At 39.7% G+C, this 21,368-nt stretch overlaps 1 protein-coding gene across 9 annotated transcripts in view; it reads left to right on the top strand.

Annotated features, from left to right (window-relative positions):
* BACH2 (BTB domain and CNC homolog 2) overlaps nt 1-21,368 on the top strand; it is a 265,324-nt gene that overhangs the window by 235,925 nt on the left and 8,031 nt on the right. For 7 of the 9 annotated variants that reach the window (XM_053287404.1, XM_053287400.1, XM_053287401.1 and 4 more), the window contains 2 exons: nt 9,902-10,108; nt 12,872-21,360. In XM_053287404.1, coding sequence (XP_053143379.1) covers nt 9,902-10,108; nt 12,872-13,354 — 690 coding nt within the window. In that variant the 3' untranslated portion in view covers nt 13,355-21,360. Of the gene's footprint in view, nt 1-9,901; nt 10,109-12,871; nt 21,361-21,368 lie in introns of those variants that run through there. The other 2 variants (XR_008314256.1, XM_053287399.1) reach the window with 2 other exon arrangements.

Here is a 21,368-nt window from a genome sequence, read left to right as displayed (position 1 = left end):
TCCCTGAAATGAAATCGCCTCTTTTCCAAACTAAAAAAGCCCCAGATGCTATAGCATCTGGGGCTTTTGTATCAATTGGCATAACAGAGTTGTGTATCAGTTTTGTATCAGCAGAGCAGTTGGCATGTATCATTTGGCATAACAGAGGTAATAACCAGAATAAGGTTATACGTGCTGTAGATTTCATTAAACCTGAAAACTCATGTTTTGTTTTGTTTCACCAGTAAAACTTGGTCCAATAAAGCCATTCACGTTCCTGCTTAGAGATATTTGACTAGTGGATTATTGACATGAAATGGGGGGAAATAATCAGCTTTTTCACTAAAATGCAATATCTTAAAGATATCTCTGTTCCCAAGAACGCATTATCCATCTACAGCCGTAATTGACTTATGGCACACAATAAATGCATGACATGGCAGGGAAAGTGAGGAGTATTAGCAAATGTCTTTTATTACCCATTTGAGAACCAAATCTATGAGAACCAAATCTACTCATTCTAGAACTCTCATTTCAGAAGGCAGTTTTGTATTGCATGGTGCATTGCTCCCCACAGAAGATATGCCCTACATAGGGCAAATTACCATAGGGAGAAATTTCTCCCTATGTTTGCTTTCCATAAACAGAGATATTTTGTATGTGGGGGAAACTTATGCAATCGTAAAGTAATACAGTCTTATGAGAGCTGTGTAGTTTGACTGTCAGAAGCTTAAGAAAAATGTCCCCTGTTCACACAAATACTCTAGCTAGAATCCTACGGTTGTGCTCTAAGGAGAGAGGGAGAAAGAGAGAGAAAACCACCAGCAAATTTAATATAAATGAATACTGGACTACATCCAGGCTAAGTTAGTCATGACTAACATTGATTTTAATGGGGCTTAATTGGAGACCTAGTCTGGATGTTGACCACCATCAATAGTCAGTACCTACTACTGCAGTAGAGGCAAAACTCTGTAAAACACACAGAGCTTGTGTTTGTGTGGGTGGTTGAATTTTCATTTCCTAAAATTTTAGATTGGATCATTAGTACCAATTTAGATTGGATCACTAGTATCATTAGTACTGAGGGTGGGGGCGAGATAATTCCAATGTGCGTTTCCTAGCATGGTGACTCTGAGTGAATTGGCATCTTGTTAAGTAGGTGAAAGGTTTTGTTTTTATTTCTTACTTCCTTTCTTTAGGCTGAACAAACCCATACACAAACAAGTATAAGAACTAATGTGTATTAAAATGTACAAAGGGGCAAGAGATGAAAGGGGACTTTTAATTTATTTGCACGAAAAAGGGATAAACTGTAAGACTATTTTTCTCCAAGAAGTTTTTATGTATCTATAACTGTTTCAGTCATGCTAAGTTACAGGGCCAGAGTTTTTCTCCAAATCTAGTGGAACTGTTGGCTGCCAGAAGATAAAATGAAACAGGGCAGCCAAATCTAAGCACCATTAAAGGATAACAAATTGGTAGTTTATATAATTTACAATATTTTTATTGCTGGGGAAGGGGCACTTTTTATTAAAGGCACAAAAGTGTTTTTAGCCAGTGTTGTATATTGTTTAACATAGTTGCCAGGTTTTCTTTTTCTTCTTGTTCCTTTCACTCCCTCAGTGGGTGATAAAAACAACTAAGTGTTTAATGCGGAAGACCTATGCTTTAAGCTTCATATTAAGCAATCTAACTATACTTTATATATGTATTAATAGTAAAATTTTAAAAAGTAATGCGCCCTTTGGGAAGTAGCTGTTAGTTTATACATTGCAATAAAATCGGAATTCATCTCTGTTGAACTGTGACCTGCTTTTCTTTTTCTAAATATCCTTTTTTGTAACTGTAAAACAACTGGGTTGCTGTTGCCTTTTTGTCATATTTCCCTTGGGCTGGTACAAGTAAAATCTAAACTTTACAGTTTAAAAGCAAAGATTTCCTACAGATTTCCTAAGTTTAAAGAAGGGCAGGAAGCATTAGCAGTCTATTTTCCAAGCACTGTTAATATTCCAGGGAATTGTATTCATCTTGCCTTTCATTTTATATTTAAGTGCACCTCCCTTACTGAGGTTGATAAATTCCTTTTCAAAAGAGAACTTTCTCAAAGGCAATGAAACAGTGAAACAGTTCACTCGGCCTACTGAGAATGTTGAAGACCAACCATGGACTCTTGAATGTCAGCCTAAATATATTATTGTGTCAAGTAACATTACAAATAGGTGTGTGTGTGTGTGTGTGTGTGTGTGTGTGTGTGTGTGTGTGTGTGAGAGAGAGAGAGAGAGAGAGAGAGAGAGAGAGAGAGAGAGAGAGAGAGAGAGAGAGAGAGAGAGAATAAGTAAATGTGTCTCCAATATATTTCAGCTAACCCCAGCAGAGCTACACAAACTATAACCTGTCTAATATTTAAGAGAACTATGTGTAATGTATGGATGCTGTTGAATCCTAGTTAGTACTCCAGTTGGCTTAGACCATGTTTCCCCAGTCAGAATAATTTGTATTTTTTTAGTATGTGCCCCTGCTCCCTGTGCAGATGTCTGCATAAGATGCCTAGCCAACATTACCTAGGACTAAGACTGTCCTTGTAATTCTAATGGACTATTACGTCCTGAGGGTGATAGGACTTTGGGAGGGATAGAGGCCATTTGCATTGGGAACAACATGCAAGACAAAACAATTAAATAATCCCCATCACGTTCCAGGGTGCCAATCCTTTATTCACCCACTGCTATTTTAATGTTTAAAATAGCATTAAAGATAGAATTTCTAAAGATGCATCTAGTGCCATGTGTGGCTTGGCCCTCAGTTTGAAGAGGTAGTTATTTTCCCTTTAAAAGCTCTCCTCCATCAATAGGTACAGTGTTACAGATTAGAAGAATGTTTGGTCTGTGATAGCTAAGGATGTAGAAAGAATCAGCTTCAGGGCATCTGAGCCAAACCATCTACACATGCCAAGAGTGATAGGAAGAACTATGTTTCCTTAGCACTTCCCATGCACTTTGCCAAAAGCCTTCCAAGATGTCACTGGGACCAGCTGTGGCTCTGAATCCCTTTTTAAAAATGACATTCTTCAGATTTGCACACAGGACCAGTCTACGCAGAGGTAAGCCCTGAGCTTCCCCTTCCCTGCGTGACTAGAGGCAATGTGCAGATGATTTGGCTTCCTAGCCTAATCTTGGCACAGCCATAGTGATAACTGTTTTAGACAACCGATCATTTGATTATTGCAGTGTGCAGAGGGCTGCGCCAGACTGTGTCTGGCATGGCGTTACAAGGTTGTCATGAATGCATATCTCCTGAGAACTAGATTTGAGGGTGAGTCGTATGTGAATCTGATCTCCATGGAAGCCTGCTCTCTACACAAAGATGGAGGTGTGAATCATGTCCATCCTCTTTTGGGGCTGGGGGATGGAATTGGCCTAATCCTGTGCCACATCTATGTATCCCTGCAGCAATGCTGAGATGGAAGAATCCCTAGATATTGATGATTTTTATTTTATACATGTTTTTTTATTTGTCACAAGGGTAGCTTAACCATCTTTCACTGGGATGTGTCACTGACAATGTAGCTCACTGTGAGTAGTAATGGCATTAAAAGTGGGCAGGCAGGTCTACTTGTCTTGGCTTGCAGTTATTTATGAGATACCTTCTCCCAAGCAGGAGGATGTTCTGCTATGATTTAACATAAACATTTGGAGTATATTTTTATGATTTTTAAATCCAGACAATATTTCTGGAGTAGAAAGTGTACAACTGTTAATTGTGCAGCTATTAAATAACACATTGAAATTTAAGAGCTCTTTTCTCTGTGCCAGGTGTGGCCAACCTGAAACCTTCCATCCAGCTGTTGTTGGATTACAATTCCCATTATCTTCAGCCACAAATTGCAACTGGAGATGGAATTTATAGTTCAAAACCAGCTGGAGAGCTTAGGTGGGCCACAGGTGAACAACATACTGAAATTGGGACACCGTCTTTGGCGTGCTTCCCAGCTTGAAACACCTCAGATCATGTGTTAGACCTTATTTTCTGTCTGCAAGACCCTAATTGACCAAAGCTTGTTTACATTTTTCAAGTAAGATCTTTATTTAGGCTGCACTCACCTTAGCTCGTGGTCTTTTAATGTTTGACAGATTCTTGAAAACACAAAATTAACTTGCCCATAACAGATAAACAATGGCTCCACAATGATATCACTACCATAGGATGTGGTCCACAGCCAATCTAAAGTCAATAATGTCATCATATCTTAACTGCTCTTTGGAAGTCATTTATTTTATTTTCAAAGAAGATTGTGATAAACTTGTAAGCTTTGGAATGTTGTAAATGATTTATTTCCAATATCTACATACTTTCTTTTTGACACAGCCAAACTCCTGTCTTTTTCATCAGTTATTTCTATCCTAGATGGATAATGTGGTTAGATATTTAGTGAGTGCCGACTTTACTAAGCTAAAGAGAGTGCAGATTTGGAGAACTGCACTCTTTCATGTCCTGTAGATGTTTATGTGCTTAGGTGATCTGTGATTTCTGTACTTGCTTGGAGGTGGTGTTGGGATACAGCATCTCTCTTATCTACAACCTTGCCTTGAAAGGAAATCTAGTACTGTCCAATCCTCAGTACTTAAACCAGATGAACATATTCTTTTTCACTTAAATGTGGGCAGTGACACCCAGTGTCCAAGACAGCAAATGGTGAGCACTTGCAACTTCCATGATATTCTATTTCAGACAGCCAGATTCTCATTTGGGCTCCATGCTCTTTCACTTTTGGTTTTCACTTCCTGTGAGATCCCTTTCCCCTTAATTAATAGTCTCATCATTTACTACACTGATATTATATGAGAGGCATTCTAAATGTCATCTCTGAAATTCTAATCCATAAGCATGAACATGTCAAAATTTTGGACTTTTCTAAGAGCTGGAACACTATGGACCATGTTGTGTCAAATTCAGACTTTTTGTCAGGTTTTGAAGTATTCAGTTTTTATTCCCCAGTGTATCAGTGGTGTCAAAGCATCTTCATATATGTGAGATATGTATACATATGCAAGTTTGTAAATCATCCCAAGTTTTGGAAGAAGTGGAATATAATAAAGTAGGGACCAAGTGGTGACACTTCATGGTGAGACCATAGCTCTCAATGAGTGAGATGGAGAGGGAGAACAGTCTGTTCTACTCATTCCCATCTCCATGCTCCACCTGCCAGGGGCTTAGGCATCAGAAAATATAGAAGAGTGGGCTCAGATGAAAAGGGGAGAGCAGAGGAAGGAGAATCTGCTTCCTCCAATTCTATGTTTGCTGCTGCTGCTGCTTTCATTCCAGAATATCCCAGCAGAATGGTGGTGAAGAGTTCCTTGCACACTGTCATTAGAGAGACAATGTATAGAAGCATCTAGTGGTCATCACCAAGTCAGTCTATGAGTTCCTGGCAGAGAAGTCACATCCTGGCATGATGATGGCAGTAGAACTGGTCTTGAAGTAGCAAGCATGAATTGTTCCCTTTGCTAAGCAGGGTCTACCTTAGTTTGCATTTGTATGGGAGACTACATGTGAGATATTCCCCTTAGGGGATGGGTCCATAGCTCAGTGGAAGAGTATCTGCATGCTTGCATGCAGAATGTTCCAGGTTTACTCCTTGGCATTTCCAGGTAGGGCTAGATCGACTCCTGCCTCTAACCTTGGAGAGCTGCTGCCAGTCAGTGTAGACAATACTGAGCTAGATGGCCCCAATGATCTGACTTGGTATACAACAGCTTCCTATGTACTTATCCTCATTGTGCTATCTCCATGTAGATGGCATGCAGGAATCCTATCAATGCCACTATCCATGGGGCCATTGGACCCACTTCTTCACAGCCCATTGTAATTGGCTACTGGATATACGATGAAACCTTTGTTAAGACTGTTCTGCTTGGCCAAGGTTCCAGTAATGAAAATAGTACTATGGGTTTGTTTCTTCTGCTTGGCCCACCTATTTCTGCGGCTGCAATTCTGTATGCATTTATTTGAGAATAAGCCCATTGAATTCAGTGAGGCATGTTTCCTTTCCAGAAACATGCGTAGCTTTGGTTTGCATATCTGTTTTCTGCCTCTGTTTTATCTATGTAGAAATGAGCTCCACTAATTGCCATGCCGGGTTAGTCAGGCAGTTACAGCGGTGGAGTTAACATACAATAACTTCATCATTTCCCAGTGTCCATTGACAGTACTAATGGAGAATATGAGTGAGCTCTGTTGTGTGTGCTGATCCTTCCTCACATGGAGCCTTCATGTATCACGAGAGACAAACGTGTGTTTTCAAATACTGTGTACATGAAGCAGGGAGCCTGACCAATTGCTGGCTCCCTAACACATATACATATCCTTTCAAATGTGTGTGCGCGCCCAAAAAATACACTGGCAGAAAAGTTGCACAGCTACATAAATGTTCAGCATTAATAAGCAATTCTTCTCCTTCTCAGTCTGCATTGGATACAATGCATTAGATAATGGGACAGGGTATGGACGTCTATTTACTGTATGTGCAGTTTTAACTGCTAGCTAGTATGCAGGGGCTTGATGTCCTGGGCATCATTCCCTGCAACATATATAGACGGATGAAGAGGTTTCTGAGCAGGAAGCATGCCACAGGTTGTGCAAGCATACTCTGTTGCACCAGCACAACACTAGTCTGGAATGCAAGCGTCCGGTGCAGCATGTTAACACAAGCGCAGCGTGAAGTCAGCCCATGTTTTTACTGAGCCCCTGGTAACTGAGCAGAGTGGCATCTTTTAACATAGCAGCTTTTTTTATGTTTGTCAGGGGTGCAGCAACTTCCCGAATTCATCCCGTCATAGAGTTGTTCCTAGTTCTTGTGTCTCCCTTGTGTGAGCCCTTTTGAAGCAGGGGATGATTTCCTTGCTCCTTTTTGCTTTGTAGACTTCTTTAAGAACTTTTATATTGTTGCCGAGAAACAATATATGAATTAATAACAAGGTGTGAGGTGGCCTACTGGCAGACTATTTGAGATAGTGTGCACATATCATGAATGTTGTCCAAATCTACATTCAGCTTTATTATAATCACAAGTGCATGCATCTTTCCTGCCTTCATATAAATGTATGTTATGGCTAAAATTAATAACCTGAGTTTGCAGGTGTTAAGGCAGTAAAGAAAGAAACCAAAGTGTCTGTAAGAGCCAATGAAATAATGGTGCCTTTTAAAGTTAAATCACCAACTTTTTGGGGGTATGCTCTTGTTTCTTTAACATAATGTGTCCCAAGGTTCACACAGGCTCCTGCAGTCCTGGGAGCATGCACTCCCCCTCACACCCCTGCACGCTCTCTCCTTCGAATCCACACATGTATGCCTCCTTTCTTTGTAAGGTGGGACATGCCGAGATTGGTTCTGTTGTCTGAGCCCACCAATATTGGCATATCCTAACCTACTTGCTGCAGGAAACCGAAGATTTCAGACTGACATCTGAAGTTGGTTTCAGTCTCATAGAATCCAGCAGAGTCACATATCAAAGCCATGCCCCTAAATGTTGCATTTGTAGTCCAAAGGGTATGGAAAGGAAATAAAACATTCTTCGTATCACTGGTAAGCAGTCTGTAAACAGGGTTGTCCACATCATCATGTCTAAGGTCAACCTCTATGAATTTAAGCAAGAGCACTGTTATATTTGGCAGCTTTTTCTTGCTCTTTTATGCCACAATAAACTGACCTGTGTTGTGTGTTTTGATGTGCTGCCAACTTTGGGCCATAACTTCATAGGTGGGACATAAGGGTGAAGTCCAGTATATAGGATGAGTGAAACGATACAATGAATTTATATGGCTGTGGTTTAGAGAGAGGACAATAAAAGTGATGCCATAATACAAAATAATGTAACAAAATGATTATTCTCATACTTTCCTGCATGGAGAAACTATACTGTGGTGGATATACTGTTGTGGATGTCAAAGTATGTGTGACTTGTATGATATTTGCTGCATAAACGCAGAAAGAGGCTTTTATTAGTTTCTTTATCTTTACATTTTTGACAGGTGTGTGTGTGAAAGGTATTAAAATCCAGATTCAAATATCAAAATAGTCTTTGCTCAAGAATGTGAACTAGCTGGAAAATATGAAGGCTTTCCTTTTTCTGTTGCCCTAGCTAAGCATAGCCTTTGATTTGTACAAAACATAAATGTCTGCTGCCATCTCTTGGTCAACAAGCGTACTAATACAAGGATAGTCTTTTCATAATGTATTCCAGAGGACTGAGCTGTGTGGTCTGTAATAGCAAAAACAAGACGCAATGTGCCATGACACCTTGAATTCTAAGCAGCTGATTGTGTCCCACAGGGCAGGGCCATAGCTCATGGTCTCTCTGCATACGCAGAAGATCCCAGGTTCAGTCGCTGGCACTGGTGGCGTAAAGGATCTCAGACAGCAGGAAGGTCCCTGAGTGAGCCCTTTGAGAGCTAGTGCCAGACAGAGTCGTCAGTACAGGCCGAGATGGAACAACAGGGTATAAGTGCCCTATGTTCCTACAGCTGGTGAACTGCCTTGCTTGGTCAGGCCAAAAGACAGCATTCTGTTTTCAGTAAGAGCCAGTCACATGGCTCTGGAAGGCCAGAAGCAGGCATTAAAGTGATAACCCTGCCACTCAGGAGAATACTGGCGTTGTACACAGTTTCCACGCAGTTGCCATGACTAGTCACTGATTGAATGAACCTGTCCTCCAGGAACTTGTCTAATTCTTTTTTTAAACCTTCTAAATCTCGCTACCAGAAAAAGGACAATAATGGGGAGAAAGAAAGATGGTAGAGAGAAAGAAAGGGAAAAGGAAAGAAGAGGTAGAGAGAAAAGAAAGGAGAAGGAGTCGGGAGGGGAGGGAAGAAGAAATATATATAGAAAAGCAGTTAGAGATGACATAATAGTATTACTTCTACATGAACAATTGATTATGGAAATATTTATAGTTGTGATATATAATATATACTACTTGACAATGCTCATATTTAATATACATTTTTCTGCTTAAAAAAACCTGCTACCAAACAATTAGGTGTTTCAAAATTTGAGTATTTTGAGAAGGGGGTGAGGGGGTGGCCCTCGCCTGTGCACATACTAGTTGGATTAACAGAAAGGCTGTAATGAATGGAACAGCCATATTTGGGTTATTCCCTTTGCACATGGTTAATATGTTGCTGTATTCAATGAAACTGAACTAGTTCTCCGATTGGCCACTGAGGCTTTGCTCTGTGATTGGACTAAACTTTGCTCTGTGAGGACTAAACTACCTCTCGTGATGTTGTTTGCCTGATGATGTCAGTGTTACTATATCAGCTACTGTAACTTCCTTTTCCAGTTGTGTCCTTCTTAGGGAGTTCCCGACACCATTAAATAAATAAATAAATAAATAAATGTTTCCTCTGAGCTTTCAACAAAATGGTGCAAAAACCTCCACATTATTGAACTGATCACAGGTGGGATATTTTTCTGCGACAAATGGAGGCTCGTCCGGGATTTTTAGAGCTCTCGCGTGCCGTAACGCGAGCGGTAAGTGCCAAGTACCATTTGCCTGGAATTTCAGACAACTCAGATTAAAGGTTTTCTCTGAACTTCCATCAAATGGTAAAGGCCTCCACTAATTAGACTGATTCAGGTGGGATATTTTCTCACAACAGGTTCCAAAGTCGGTTGTGACCCCTTGGCTTTGGAATGCCCTCTTGGAAGAGCTCCTCTGGGATTCCCCTTGCTTGTAAAGGGGAATCCTCACCAGAATTCCCTTTACAAGCATAGCCCCTCTAACCGCCAAACCACAGCAAACCAGTTCGATCGAACTGACCGGCTGGTTAGTCTTCTATTTGAATAGAAGCACAGTTACAAACATTAAATGTGTTAATTAAGCAATCTGTCTTTTTGCTTTCTTCCCGCCCGCCCCCGCCAGGTGAAACTTCCATTTCCTGTAGATCAAATCACAGATCTTCCAAGGAACGATTTCCAGATGATGATAAAGATGCACAAATTAACCTCAGAGCAATTAGAATTTATCCATGATGTCCGGCGGCGCAGTAAAAACCGGATTGCAGCCCAGCGCTGCCGCAAAAGAAAACTGGACTGTATTCAGAATTTAGAATGTGAAATCCGCCTGTTGGTGAGTTTAATGAAAAACACTGATGACATTTACATTTTTTAATTACATTTATATGCTGCCTTTCTAGCTGGAAGGCAAGGCCACCTCCAGCCTCAAAAGCAGGATGCCTCTGAGTACCAGTTCCAGGGGAGTAACAGCAGGAGAGAGGGCATGCCCTCAACTCCTGCCTGTAGGCTTCCAGTGGCATCTGGTGGCCACTGTGTGAAACAGGATGCTGGACTAGATGGGCCTTGGGCCTGATCCAGCAGGGCATGTTCTTATGTTCTTCCATGATGGAATTCAAGACAGCATACATAAGGTCCCTAGGTGGTCTCCCAGAGCCAGATCTGCTTCGCTTCAGTGAGTTTGCTACAGTGTGTGTTTTCAGGTTGTGGAGCTCTGCACCATGTTTCTTCAATCTGTATAAATGCTATTGTCTCATAGTCATACTGGCCTTCTGATGTAGTGCTTCCTCCTTGGGCCTGGGCACAATCCTGAAGTCCAGTATAGCAAATAATGCTGTGGCAATTAGGGGAAGACATTGGGTCTGTGTGTGAAGCGTAGAGGAGGAGCCATTGTTCTCCCAGGAACATGAGAACATATGACGCTTATGAGGTGTAAGTATACTTTATACTAAGTGAGACCATTAATTTCAAAGTGGGATCTTCTCCAGCCTTTCCTGGAAATGACACAGATTGGACCTGGGACCTTTTACATGCAAAGCATGTGCTCCACCACTGAGTTACAGTCTCATCTTTATTTCGGCCAGAACCCCTCCCACTATACTATTGACTGCCTTTGCCCTTTGAGCTTCCTCAGCCACCTCTGCTATCCTCACCATCAACAAACAAAGGACAGTGAGAGAGCCTCTGCTACAGTGCTGAGCATCAACATTTGGGATGTCTCAAGAGATGCCATGCACTCTTGATGTTATGGCACCACCACTGTCTTCTTTAAACAGATAATTTAAATTCCCTCTTCTCTCCATAGTGTACCCAATTTTACATGCAAAGCTCTCCACCACTGAGATACAGTCTCACTTTAGTTCAGCCAGATCCGTAAGAATCAGTCGAAAATATTGACTTTTATGGATGAAAACCATTTACAGCTCCGACACTCATGAGCATTTCTCTAGAACTGCTTGGGTGGAACTGCTTAGGGCTCCATTTGGATCATATAATCCATCCTTTCTTCCTGGGAGCAGCAAAGCCTATTCCTAGAACCTCTTTCTTGTCCGACCTTTTCTTCAACTTCTGAAGGATACAATTCTGCAGTCATGAATTCCATATAATATACTCAACTGATTCCACATGATTATTTCTGCCTTTTACCCTTCACCATCTATTATTTAGACCTTATCCAAACCTTAGAAGTGTGACATGGTTGCAGAGGAAAACCTTCTTCTGCGTAGTGGGGCTCCAAGTTATAGCCATAACTCCTTTAGCTGGCTTGTGCATGAGCTGACTGGAATGCATGATAAGCACCCACAACAGTGTTGCCAGCCCTAGGGCTCTATACAGTGCTGGTTTGGGTACTTCCCATACTACCTAGCCCAAACTTCATAAAAACTGCTTGAGAGTGAACAACAGACATTTCAGCTATGGTGTGGCAGCATCACACCTTTGGTGGCATCCATGCCATACCTATTAATGTTTCATTTAAACAGCCTCTCCATGCATTATAGTAAAGACTTCAGGGAGAGGCCAGTGCTAAACCTTTCCTTCTGATGTGCCTCTACTTGGAGGCAGGTTTCTATGTGGATAAGCATTCAGATATATGATGCATGCATAAACCACTGCTATTTGAAGTGGTGCAGTCAAAAATTCTACCCCTTTATTCTTAGTGTGTAGAACAGCTCCACCTGGGCTCACTGCAGAATTCTGAAGGACTAAAATAAAGAATACGCCATCATTCTCTTCAGATTAACACATCTAAGCTATCAGTGACTGACCAGGAGAAAGATCTTGGGGTTGTGTTGGACATCTTATTGTCAACTCAGTGCATGGCAGCTGTGAAAAAGACAAATTCCATGCTAGGGATCATTAGGACTGGGATTGAAAATAAACATGCTAGTATTATAATGCCTTTATGCCGATCTATGGTCCAGCCACATTTGGAGTACTATGTTCAGTTCTGGACACTGTATCTTAAGAATGACATTGTAGAACTGGAAAAGGTGCAGAAGAGGGCAACCAAGATGATCATGAGCCTGCAGCACCTTCCTTATGAGGCAAGGCTACAACACCTGGGGCTCTTTACCTTGGAAAAGAGGTGACTACAGGGAGACATGGTAGAGGTGTATAAAATTATGCATGGAGTTGAAAGAGTGGACAGTGAGAAATTTGTGTCCCTCTCTCGCAACACGAGAACCAGGGGTCATCCCATGACACTGAAGGTTGGGAAATTCATGACCAACAAAAGGAAGTACCTCTTCACACAGTGCATAATTAACCTGTGGAATTCTCTGCTTCAGGATGTGGTGATGGCCACTAGCTTGGATAGCTTTAAAATGGGACTTAGACAACGTCATGGAGGACAGGTCTATCAGTGGCTACTAGTCTGGTGGCTATAGGGCATCTCCGGCCTCGGAGGCAAGATGCTTCTAAATAACAATTGCAGAGGAGCAACAGCAGGAGAGAAGGCAATTCCTCATCCCTGCCTGTAGGCTTCTCAGGGGCATCTGGTGGGCCAGTGTGGGAAATAGGATGCTGGACTAGTTAGGCCTTGGGCCTGATCCAGAAGGGCTGTTCTTATGTTCTTTCTCTCTCTCTTTCTCTTTCTCAGGTGTGTGAGAAAGAGAAGCTTCTATCAGAAAGGAACCAGCTGAAAGCTTGCATGGGAGAGCTGTTAGATAATTTCTCCTGTCTTTCCCAGGAAGTGTGTAGGGATATGCAGAGCTCTGAACAGATCCAAGACCTGCACCGTTACTGCCCTGTTCTCAGGCCTATGGATCTACCAACAACAACCAGTATCAACCCTTCACCAACCAGAATGGAGCAAAATGTTGTGACATCCCAGTGTGTTGGGGAAGGCTTGCAGTGCTGTTCAGAGCAAAGCCCTGTGCAGCAGCTAGGAGCTCACTGGCTACCTAACAACATTTCTAACAAATGCGCTGCAGCAAGAGCACTGGATGGAGCTGACCAAGGGACTTACTCTGAGCAGGAGCTCCCTCTAGAGCAGAGTAACCAGACAGTGACAGTGGACTTTTGTCAGGAAATGACTGATAAATGTACAACGGATGAGCAGCCTAGGAAGGAATATACCTAGTGGCGGTATACCTTTTATGTCACACCTAGCAAGGTATTCTTCAGTCAGCCAGTGGCCACATTTGTTTGTTGTTTAGACTGAAGAACATATTTGGTGCACACTACAGTGGTCTTAGCAGCAATACTGTTTTTAAGTATTCCCTCCTCAGTAAAAGCAGGAGTTTTTCTTCTTCACTATGGTGCTATCCCTTGCTCGGGCAGGGGAACAAAACAGTGGCAACACTGTCTTTCTTTTTTATTATTATTATTATTGTTGTTGTTATTGTTCTTATTGTATTTTAATTTCAATATTCAACAGGGATGGACATAACACCTCTGAGGACCCAAACGCAGCTTTTTTTCTCAGTGGCCCATGTCACAAAACCCTAACTCAGGAATTTCCTCTGAATGTTCAATTTTTCATTGAAGACAGCTTCTTTACACATCAAAATTTTATAGCTAGACTGTACATACTATATATAGTATATATAAAAATATATAACCATATGCAAAAAAAAAATCCCTGCATGCCTCAATTTTTTCTCATGAAAACAACTGGAAACGCTTCATTTATATTGTATAAACAAGTTCCAACATTCCTTTTTCCCCCTCGTCCTTGATGCTAGAAGTAGTTTGTAACTGTTTGAACATTTTTGTTTCTCCACCACTCATTTTCACAGTTCAGCAATATCATTCAGTTCGTACTTATTTATAAACTTTTAAAGTTGTAAGCTTATTTGAGATTTTAATATAGACAGTATTTGTGGCACAGCTGTCTGTTTTTGTGCCCGTTTGAGCAAAGTGGGTTTCGTTCACACTTTTTCACAGATACTGCACAGCGATGGTCAACTTTACCACTTGCACTGAGTTTTGGATTAAACCTCTTTTCATAAATGAAGTTGTGACTTCAGTATAACTCATATACTGTATTCTTTGCTTTCTTTTTATTAATTATCCTCTGTTAAGTAAAATAGAGAGAAACAGCACTCAGGAGATGATTATGTAGGGAAATAACAATCTTGCCAAATACAGAATTTGCCCAAGAGTATTGATTGGGTATTTTATGTATGCATCTTTTTGTTGTTGTTGTTGTTGTTTTATTTTTTAACTTTGCTAAATCAAACATATGTTAAGTCATTCTTCTCTTTTTTCCTTTACTTTTGTAAAAGAGAGATTACAAGTTGTCAAGTGTGATTCCTTAAAAACTGTTCAGTGGGCAGTGTATCATTAATACTGAGAACAATGGCTTAAAGCAAAGGCCATTCATTTACATCAATGAAATGCAGTCTTATGGCTCTCTGAAGTTTGTGCTGCACTTACTAGTGCAGTTCTTTTTACTCATTCAGGTAGTATTTCTCTACTATTCAGAAACAGTCCACATAAAAGACAGTTCCAGGATTGGACCTGCAATAAAGATTTGTAGACTTTCTTACAGCAATCCTTAATGGTTTTTTAAAGCACAGTATGCATTTCTGTATTGATTTGATTGACCATGCATCAAAATATCATGCTGTTCTCGTCTGTACAGACCAGATTCTGTTTCAGAGTAGACAGAGAAGTAGTTTCACACATACCGGAGAAATTCATATTAACTTAACTGACTCATGTAAAGATTGTGCAAGTCAGCCTTTTCCCAAATGCAATATCTGCACTTCAAATATAGGAGGGAAATTATCAGAGTAGATGAAATCCATAAGGAACTTTTCCTACTCTTTCCATTGAAATAAATGGAAACTGTTCAAAAGAGATGCTTTTGAACAATTTGCATTTATTTCACGAAAACTTAGGGGCTTTCCTTTCTTGCGTTTGGGTTTCTATTTTGTAAATTTGGCTTTCCAGATTGAACTGCATGAGGAAGAAACAAAGCTTCCACTGGCATGAGTTGTTGTGGATTGTTTTTTTGTGTATTCATATTACTATTCATATTACTCCGTCCTCACTAGGGGGGCACAGTGTTGTCATTTGGTAGTCTGTACCACCTCCTGTCCTGGCCCTATCTCTGTCCCATCCCAAACTATCTTTTTTTTAAATTTAAAATTTATTTTCATCCACTTTAACAAACTTCCACAACATTTCCCCTGAGACGCCCATGGAACTTAGAATGGGGGCAGGCAAGAGTTTGATGTGGTTTTAAATGTCTCCAGTCCTGACTCTCTAGTATTGTTGCTGATGATTAATGAATCACTTCCTCAAAGTCTGCCAGACTGTTCCGCTTGAATGATTTGGCTGCAATCCTATGCACACTTTTCTAGGAGTAAGTCCCACTGAATAATAATAGAGCTTATTTCTAAGTAAATATGCATACATTGTGCTATTGTATGGTAAATTGCCACTCTTGCTCTCTGTCAATTACCGGGTGGGAGGAGAATGAGCAATACAGCACAAAACTGTAATAATGATAAAGCTACTCATTAAAATTATTATCTAGACTATAACAAGAAAACACTAAAATGTCTATGACTTTTTTCATTACTTGACAGAATGGTATGGCAGTCTTTTATGGGGACATTATATACTACCCAAATTCCAGGCTGATAGGTGCAGGGATTTCTGCAAAGGTAACTTAATTTGTGGTTTCTCCTCTTATCTGTTTTTATTCCTTGTCAGAATCAGTCAAGACATGTTAGTTCCTTGGGAAGTCATGATACCAATCAAATTGTAGACAGATAAGTGTGAGCATTTTTTGTGCATACACACTTTAAAATTTGGGATCAATCCACTCCATCATTTTTTTCATTTCTTCTCACTATGAGATAAAACTTGCATGCATGGTAGAACTTTCTGAGGACATAACGAAAGAGAATTCTGGGCAGCTACACTTTATAGTTTTGAGACCTGGCTCTTTTCCATTTAAATTGCCATGGTCAGAACAGTCAGGATGGGAACAATTTAGGAAAGGGGGTGGGGGTGGGGACACTGCTGTCTGAATCTGTGCACAGCCCACTCTTTCCCCCACAACTAATGCTTCTCTTCCCCTCACCTTCATGGGAGTCCCTATTAACAGCAATGGGGCTTACATTTGTGTCAACATGGATGGGAACAGATTTTTATTCTTAAAAAATAAAACGAAGAGTTTTAACAGAGATAAAACTGGCCTTGGTTTAAAAAACAAAATGCATAACTGCAAAGGACAGCGATGGGAAATAAAATGCAGAGTGACAAAGGTGTGCACAGGTGTGGAAGCGGGAGGGTGTGCCTTTTGGAGCCAACTCCCAAGATGTCATCACCTTCACTGAAAACCACTTCCCCCTCAGAGTTGTGCTATGGTCCGTCTACATATTTGATCAACAGGCAAATTATTCCACTCGGGTTTTCATGGCAGAATAAATAACGTGTGAAAATAAAATGGTGTTTTGCAGAAGTAGAGGTAAAAACCATGGGATATATCTGGCATTAGGTCTCTGCCTTGCAAAATCTCCCATAACAATCAGTGGTCAAGGCAAAATAAACCATTATCTGGAAAGACCCTTATACAGTTACTCCTGATGGGTTGTCTCCTTTTAAAATTTATTTTCAAAGTGACTTTGGACTTCATGATTCTCTACCTTGATTGTGCCATGGTGCTTTGAGCCATGTTTTATGACAACACCCATGGTTTACTAATCGGTACTATTACACTTTACTATGATTCAGACTATGTTGAGGGTCTTGGACACCATACATGGCTAATTTCGACAGCTTGTTGAGACAATGTGTTCCTCCGTGACAATGTGTTCCTCTGTGCTAATGTTTACACTAAGCGGTGTGGCCCTCAGTAAATCAGCATTGTTTTTCTATAGGAGGAATCAGCTTCCTTTTAAAATTTTTGTTAGATGCTTATTATCAGTCTTACTACTGCCGTGTACTCCAAATTCACTGCAGCCTACCTCTCAACAAGGAGAGGTGCATGTGTGTCATTTAGATAAGGCGGGTGGGTGCAAGTTGAAGATGCTAGATATAATTTAAGTATTAACCGTTTCTGTAAAATAAATACAAACTTATCTCTAACTATTTATATATGTCGTATGGATGCTAATTCAAGACGTCGGCAGTTATTTTGGCACCAGGGTTGGAAGTCCTTGACTTGCTTTAAAAGTATAGCTATTTAATTATATCAGAAGCCAGCCACCAAAAATGAAAAACAGGGTGCAAAAACAGAAGCTCTTGAAGGGGAGGGAGTATGTGAATATAGGGAAGGGTTCTCCTGTAATCAGTTGATGTTTCGGAGCACTCATGCTTTGCAAGAGAGCTGTGAGATAGACAGTGATGGAAGCTAGAATTGTAAGCTATATGTGAATTGCATTATGGCTTCATAGCCAGGTGCTGACACACAGGATATTTTTTGTTGTTCAGTTGACAGTATTGTTCAAATGTTCTTCTGCTGCCTTTTTATTTTATTTTATTTTAAGTGACCTCCTACAGCTAGTTGTGGTTTTTATGGGTATTCAAACAAATCTAAACTAGCTTGCTGACATGAAGATTTACCGTCATACCAACTCATGTGCAAATGGTATTTTTGACATCATTCCAATGGTATATACATAATTAACAGAACATATTGTTCTATTCTGCTGTTGTATTGATCTGGCTCTTTCATTGGTGCTGGGCCTCTCCATCTTTTTTCCTTCTATTTTCTTTTTTATGAAAAACTGGTGATTTAAAAAAAAAATCCACTGCTCAAATAAATCTATTGTTTCAAGATTTTTTAGGATGTTTTGAGTTTGGTTCTTCATCATTAAGAAGTGACTGATTTTGTATATTTGCTTCCTTGGACTCTATATTGTTCATGGTTCTTCAGAACCACATGTGGCTTTTGGGTTAACTTCAAGGGAGACATTTAGGAGAATTAGCTTCAGAACTGGACACAAATTGGCACTTTGAATTTCACTGGGCTGGAAGAAGCTTAAAAACTAACCAACATTCTATTTTTAAATTTACATTAAATCTGTGTTGCTTAGCAATGCAGAAGAACATCCATATACCTTTCATATATTATGGTTCTTGATTCATAAAGGAATTGATAATTTTGTCTTTATTTGACATTTTGTGCTAGAGAGAAGCTGCTTTTGCACTGACACAAAGAGTGTGTATGAGATGTCTCCATTTAGCTCTGTCCAGTCTGCACCTAGTCCTCCTTTTGATTTGCCTTTGCTATGCTTTGTATTGCCAGAAAACCTCATTTCATTTAGGCTTATTCTGCTTTTGTCAGGTGAGTACTACACTATGTAATATATTCGTTTCTCCGTGTTATCTTGGGGGTGCCTTGAATACAACTGAAGTTCATTGCAACCTGATTCTGGAACAAAGAGCTAATAGAAAAGACTCAATCAAGTCACCAAGACTTCCCAATATTTATAACCCAGACCTAACATATGACGACTCAGGCGTCAACATTTGATGCTGCAGTATGAAACTATAATTTTATATATTGTACAATTAAATTATTCAATGTCTTTCTAAGGATATATGCTGCTTTAAAGATGCACTATATATATTTTTGGATCTAATCCATGTATTTTTGTTCCCAAGGAAGTAAAAAAAAAAAAGGGATTTCATTGGAAAAGCAAACCACTGTGATTAATATTCCAGTTGCTATCTCTTTAAAAGAGAGTGTGGGAGCTAGATAAACTTAATGAAACAGATTCAACTGGTTACATTCAACACATTGCCAAATTTGTAATTTCAAAAGTTTTCATAGAAGTATATAATAATCTAACTTTTCATAGTCCTCGACAGGGCCTCCATCCTTTTAAGTGTTCTGATATTCAGCAGGTGTAGTTATTCCTACCAGTGCATAGAGTGACGGGAAAAGCTGCACCTATGCTCCAGGTGCAGTTTTTCTGATCACATTATGCACCGATGGGAATAATGAGGTTCTGGTTTCCTCAGATCCCATCAGCGAAAAGAAGTCCTGCCCTAGATGCAGTATGGTAACCCTAGTGATAACTGCTTATGTGTTTTGGTTTTTTAAAGTTTGTATGCCAGAGTTAGAATTATTCAACATAGAGATCTTTAAGAGAAGTGTAAGAAGCCTCATTGTCACTTTTTAAATTGGTGACTTATAACCCTTCTGTGTTCATGTGTTTTTAAAAAATACATGTACGTTGAGCAAATGAAGCTAGAACGTACTGTGAGTGTCAGGCCAAGTGGGTAATTTGGTATGCCTATGCAAGCTTGAGATCCTCACCAATTCAGCTCAGACCAATGACTCCAAGAGGCAGTCTTTACAAGAGTAATACGTTTTCATGTTTATTTGTTCCCTTACTTACATCATTTTAAATGTGTACCTTTTTAAAGGTCCATTAAGAGAATATGGATAAGTGGGGGGAAATGACTTGATGTAGCCTAAGGGAAACCTTGCTAAAATGTGGTAGCTAATTTCTATCTTCAATATAAAATCGGTGTGTGTAATTTTGCTTGTTTATACTACGTATATTTATATTTCATGACTCAGGCATCAGAAGATGCTGCAGGATAGAGTTGTGTGTGTGCATTTATTAAATCCATTCAAACAATGTTTATGTATATTAAAAAGCTATAGTTTGGTGGATTGTAGACTACTAATAAATTATTAAAATTTTCTCTGGAAGTTAGAATGTCATTGCTTGCAGTGTAAAAGAATTACAGTATTTTCCTACACTCCACCAATAATGTCTATATCAAATTAAAAACCAGTGATATCTATTTGTTTTTAAATTATAATGCTCATATGGGTCTTCCATTTTTGTTGTGGAAGCCACTTTTCTGGTGGAGAGCGATTATTCAAATTTCCTTCACAGTCTTAAAAGTAAATTTGATAATTGGTGGAATATCTTTATGATCCAACGCCTTATTAACTTTACTACAATATCAGCCCTTTTATGTAGGTCCAGTTTACATACAAGTTTAAACACCTATGCAGTGCAGCAATTGATATGAAAGTATGTGCAGCCAATCCTGTGTGCGTTTACTCAAAAGTAAATCCCAGTTAATGAGTGGGGCTTGCTCCCAGGAAAGTATGCATAGGACTGCAGCCTTAGAAACTGAAGAGCTTAAACAGCTTTGTTCAGAAATTGACTTCCATCATTACTGAAAACTTGAAATGGAGCTCAATTTTGGATGCTGGAGTTAGTTATCCCTTTAATTTTGAATGCTTCAGGATTTGGAAACTCAGCCTAGGATTTCCCAGAGCATTCTGTTGTAACAATTCAGTTCATATTTGGGAGCCAACGAAGGAACTGAGTTTCTTCTACCCACTCATAGACTTTGGTGTTCTGTTGAACGTAAGTGTGCATCCTCCTGCATTTACAATATAATCATGCATGTTTCAGAAACTGGTATTTACTACTTGTGATATGACTGAAAATACCTGGATCCCTCCAATCAATAGAAACTATATTAAGTCCTTTGGAGATCTTTGGATGCTTGATTTTTGCTGTTCAATTCGAGGGTCAACTTTTGATTTCAAGGGTGGAGAACACCCCAAGAGTTTGTTCCAGAACCAGTGGAATACAAGTGCACCTCTACTATATGCCTTACAAACTTCAGAGGCCATATTCAAAACAGGGTTTTTATCAGTGTATGCAAGGGGATGCAACCCCTCCTCTCTTCCTCCCCAGGTCAAACAGTATGGACAGTTTCACACATATCTACCTGTATAATCCTCTGTACCTCTCATAACTGGTCAATGACTGTAACAAGTTGCATCAGGTGTTTTTCTATATACTTTTTACACAGATTCTATGCGATTAATGTAACTTAATTCAATGCATCATTTTATTGTACTAGTTCTTAAGCTTGTCTTATTTTTTTCTAGGTGACTGTGGTTTCTTGTGATTTTTATTGTATAAATGAAATGGCTGTTGATGCTTATTCCTTGTTACTATGAATTTTTACCTTTTTGGAAAAACAGCATTGCTATGAACTAATAAATTTAAGACTTCATTTACTCATTGTAAATACAGTATTGTGCAAAAAAAAAAAATCCTTCCCATTCATTTGAATTGATAGTGTTAACTGAATTTTGTCTAGACACCATTTCTGTTAATGAAATAAAGACATATCATTATGTATTGTAG

This window comes from Hemicordylus capensis, chromosome 1 (genome assembly GCF_027244095.1).
Source record: "Hemicordylus capensis ecotype Gifberg chromosome 1, rHemCap1.1.pri, whole genome shotgun sequence".
In the NCBI taxonomy this organism is placed as follows: domain Eukaryota; kingdom Metazoa; phylum Chordata; class Lepidosauria; order Squamata; family Cordylidae; genus Hemicordylus; species Hemicordylus capensis.
Note: the sequence above shows the minus strand (reverse complement) of the source record. Positions and strands in the feature narration are given on the sequence as shown.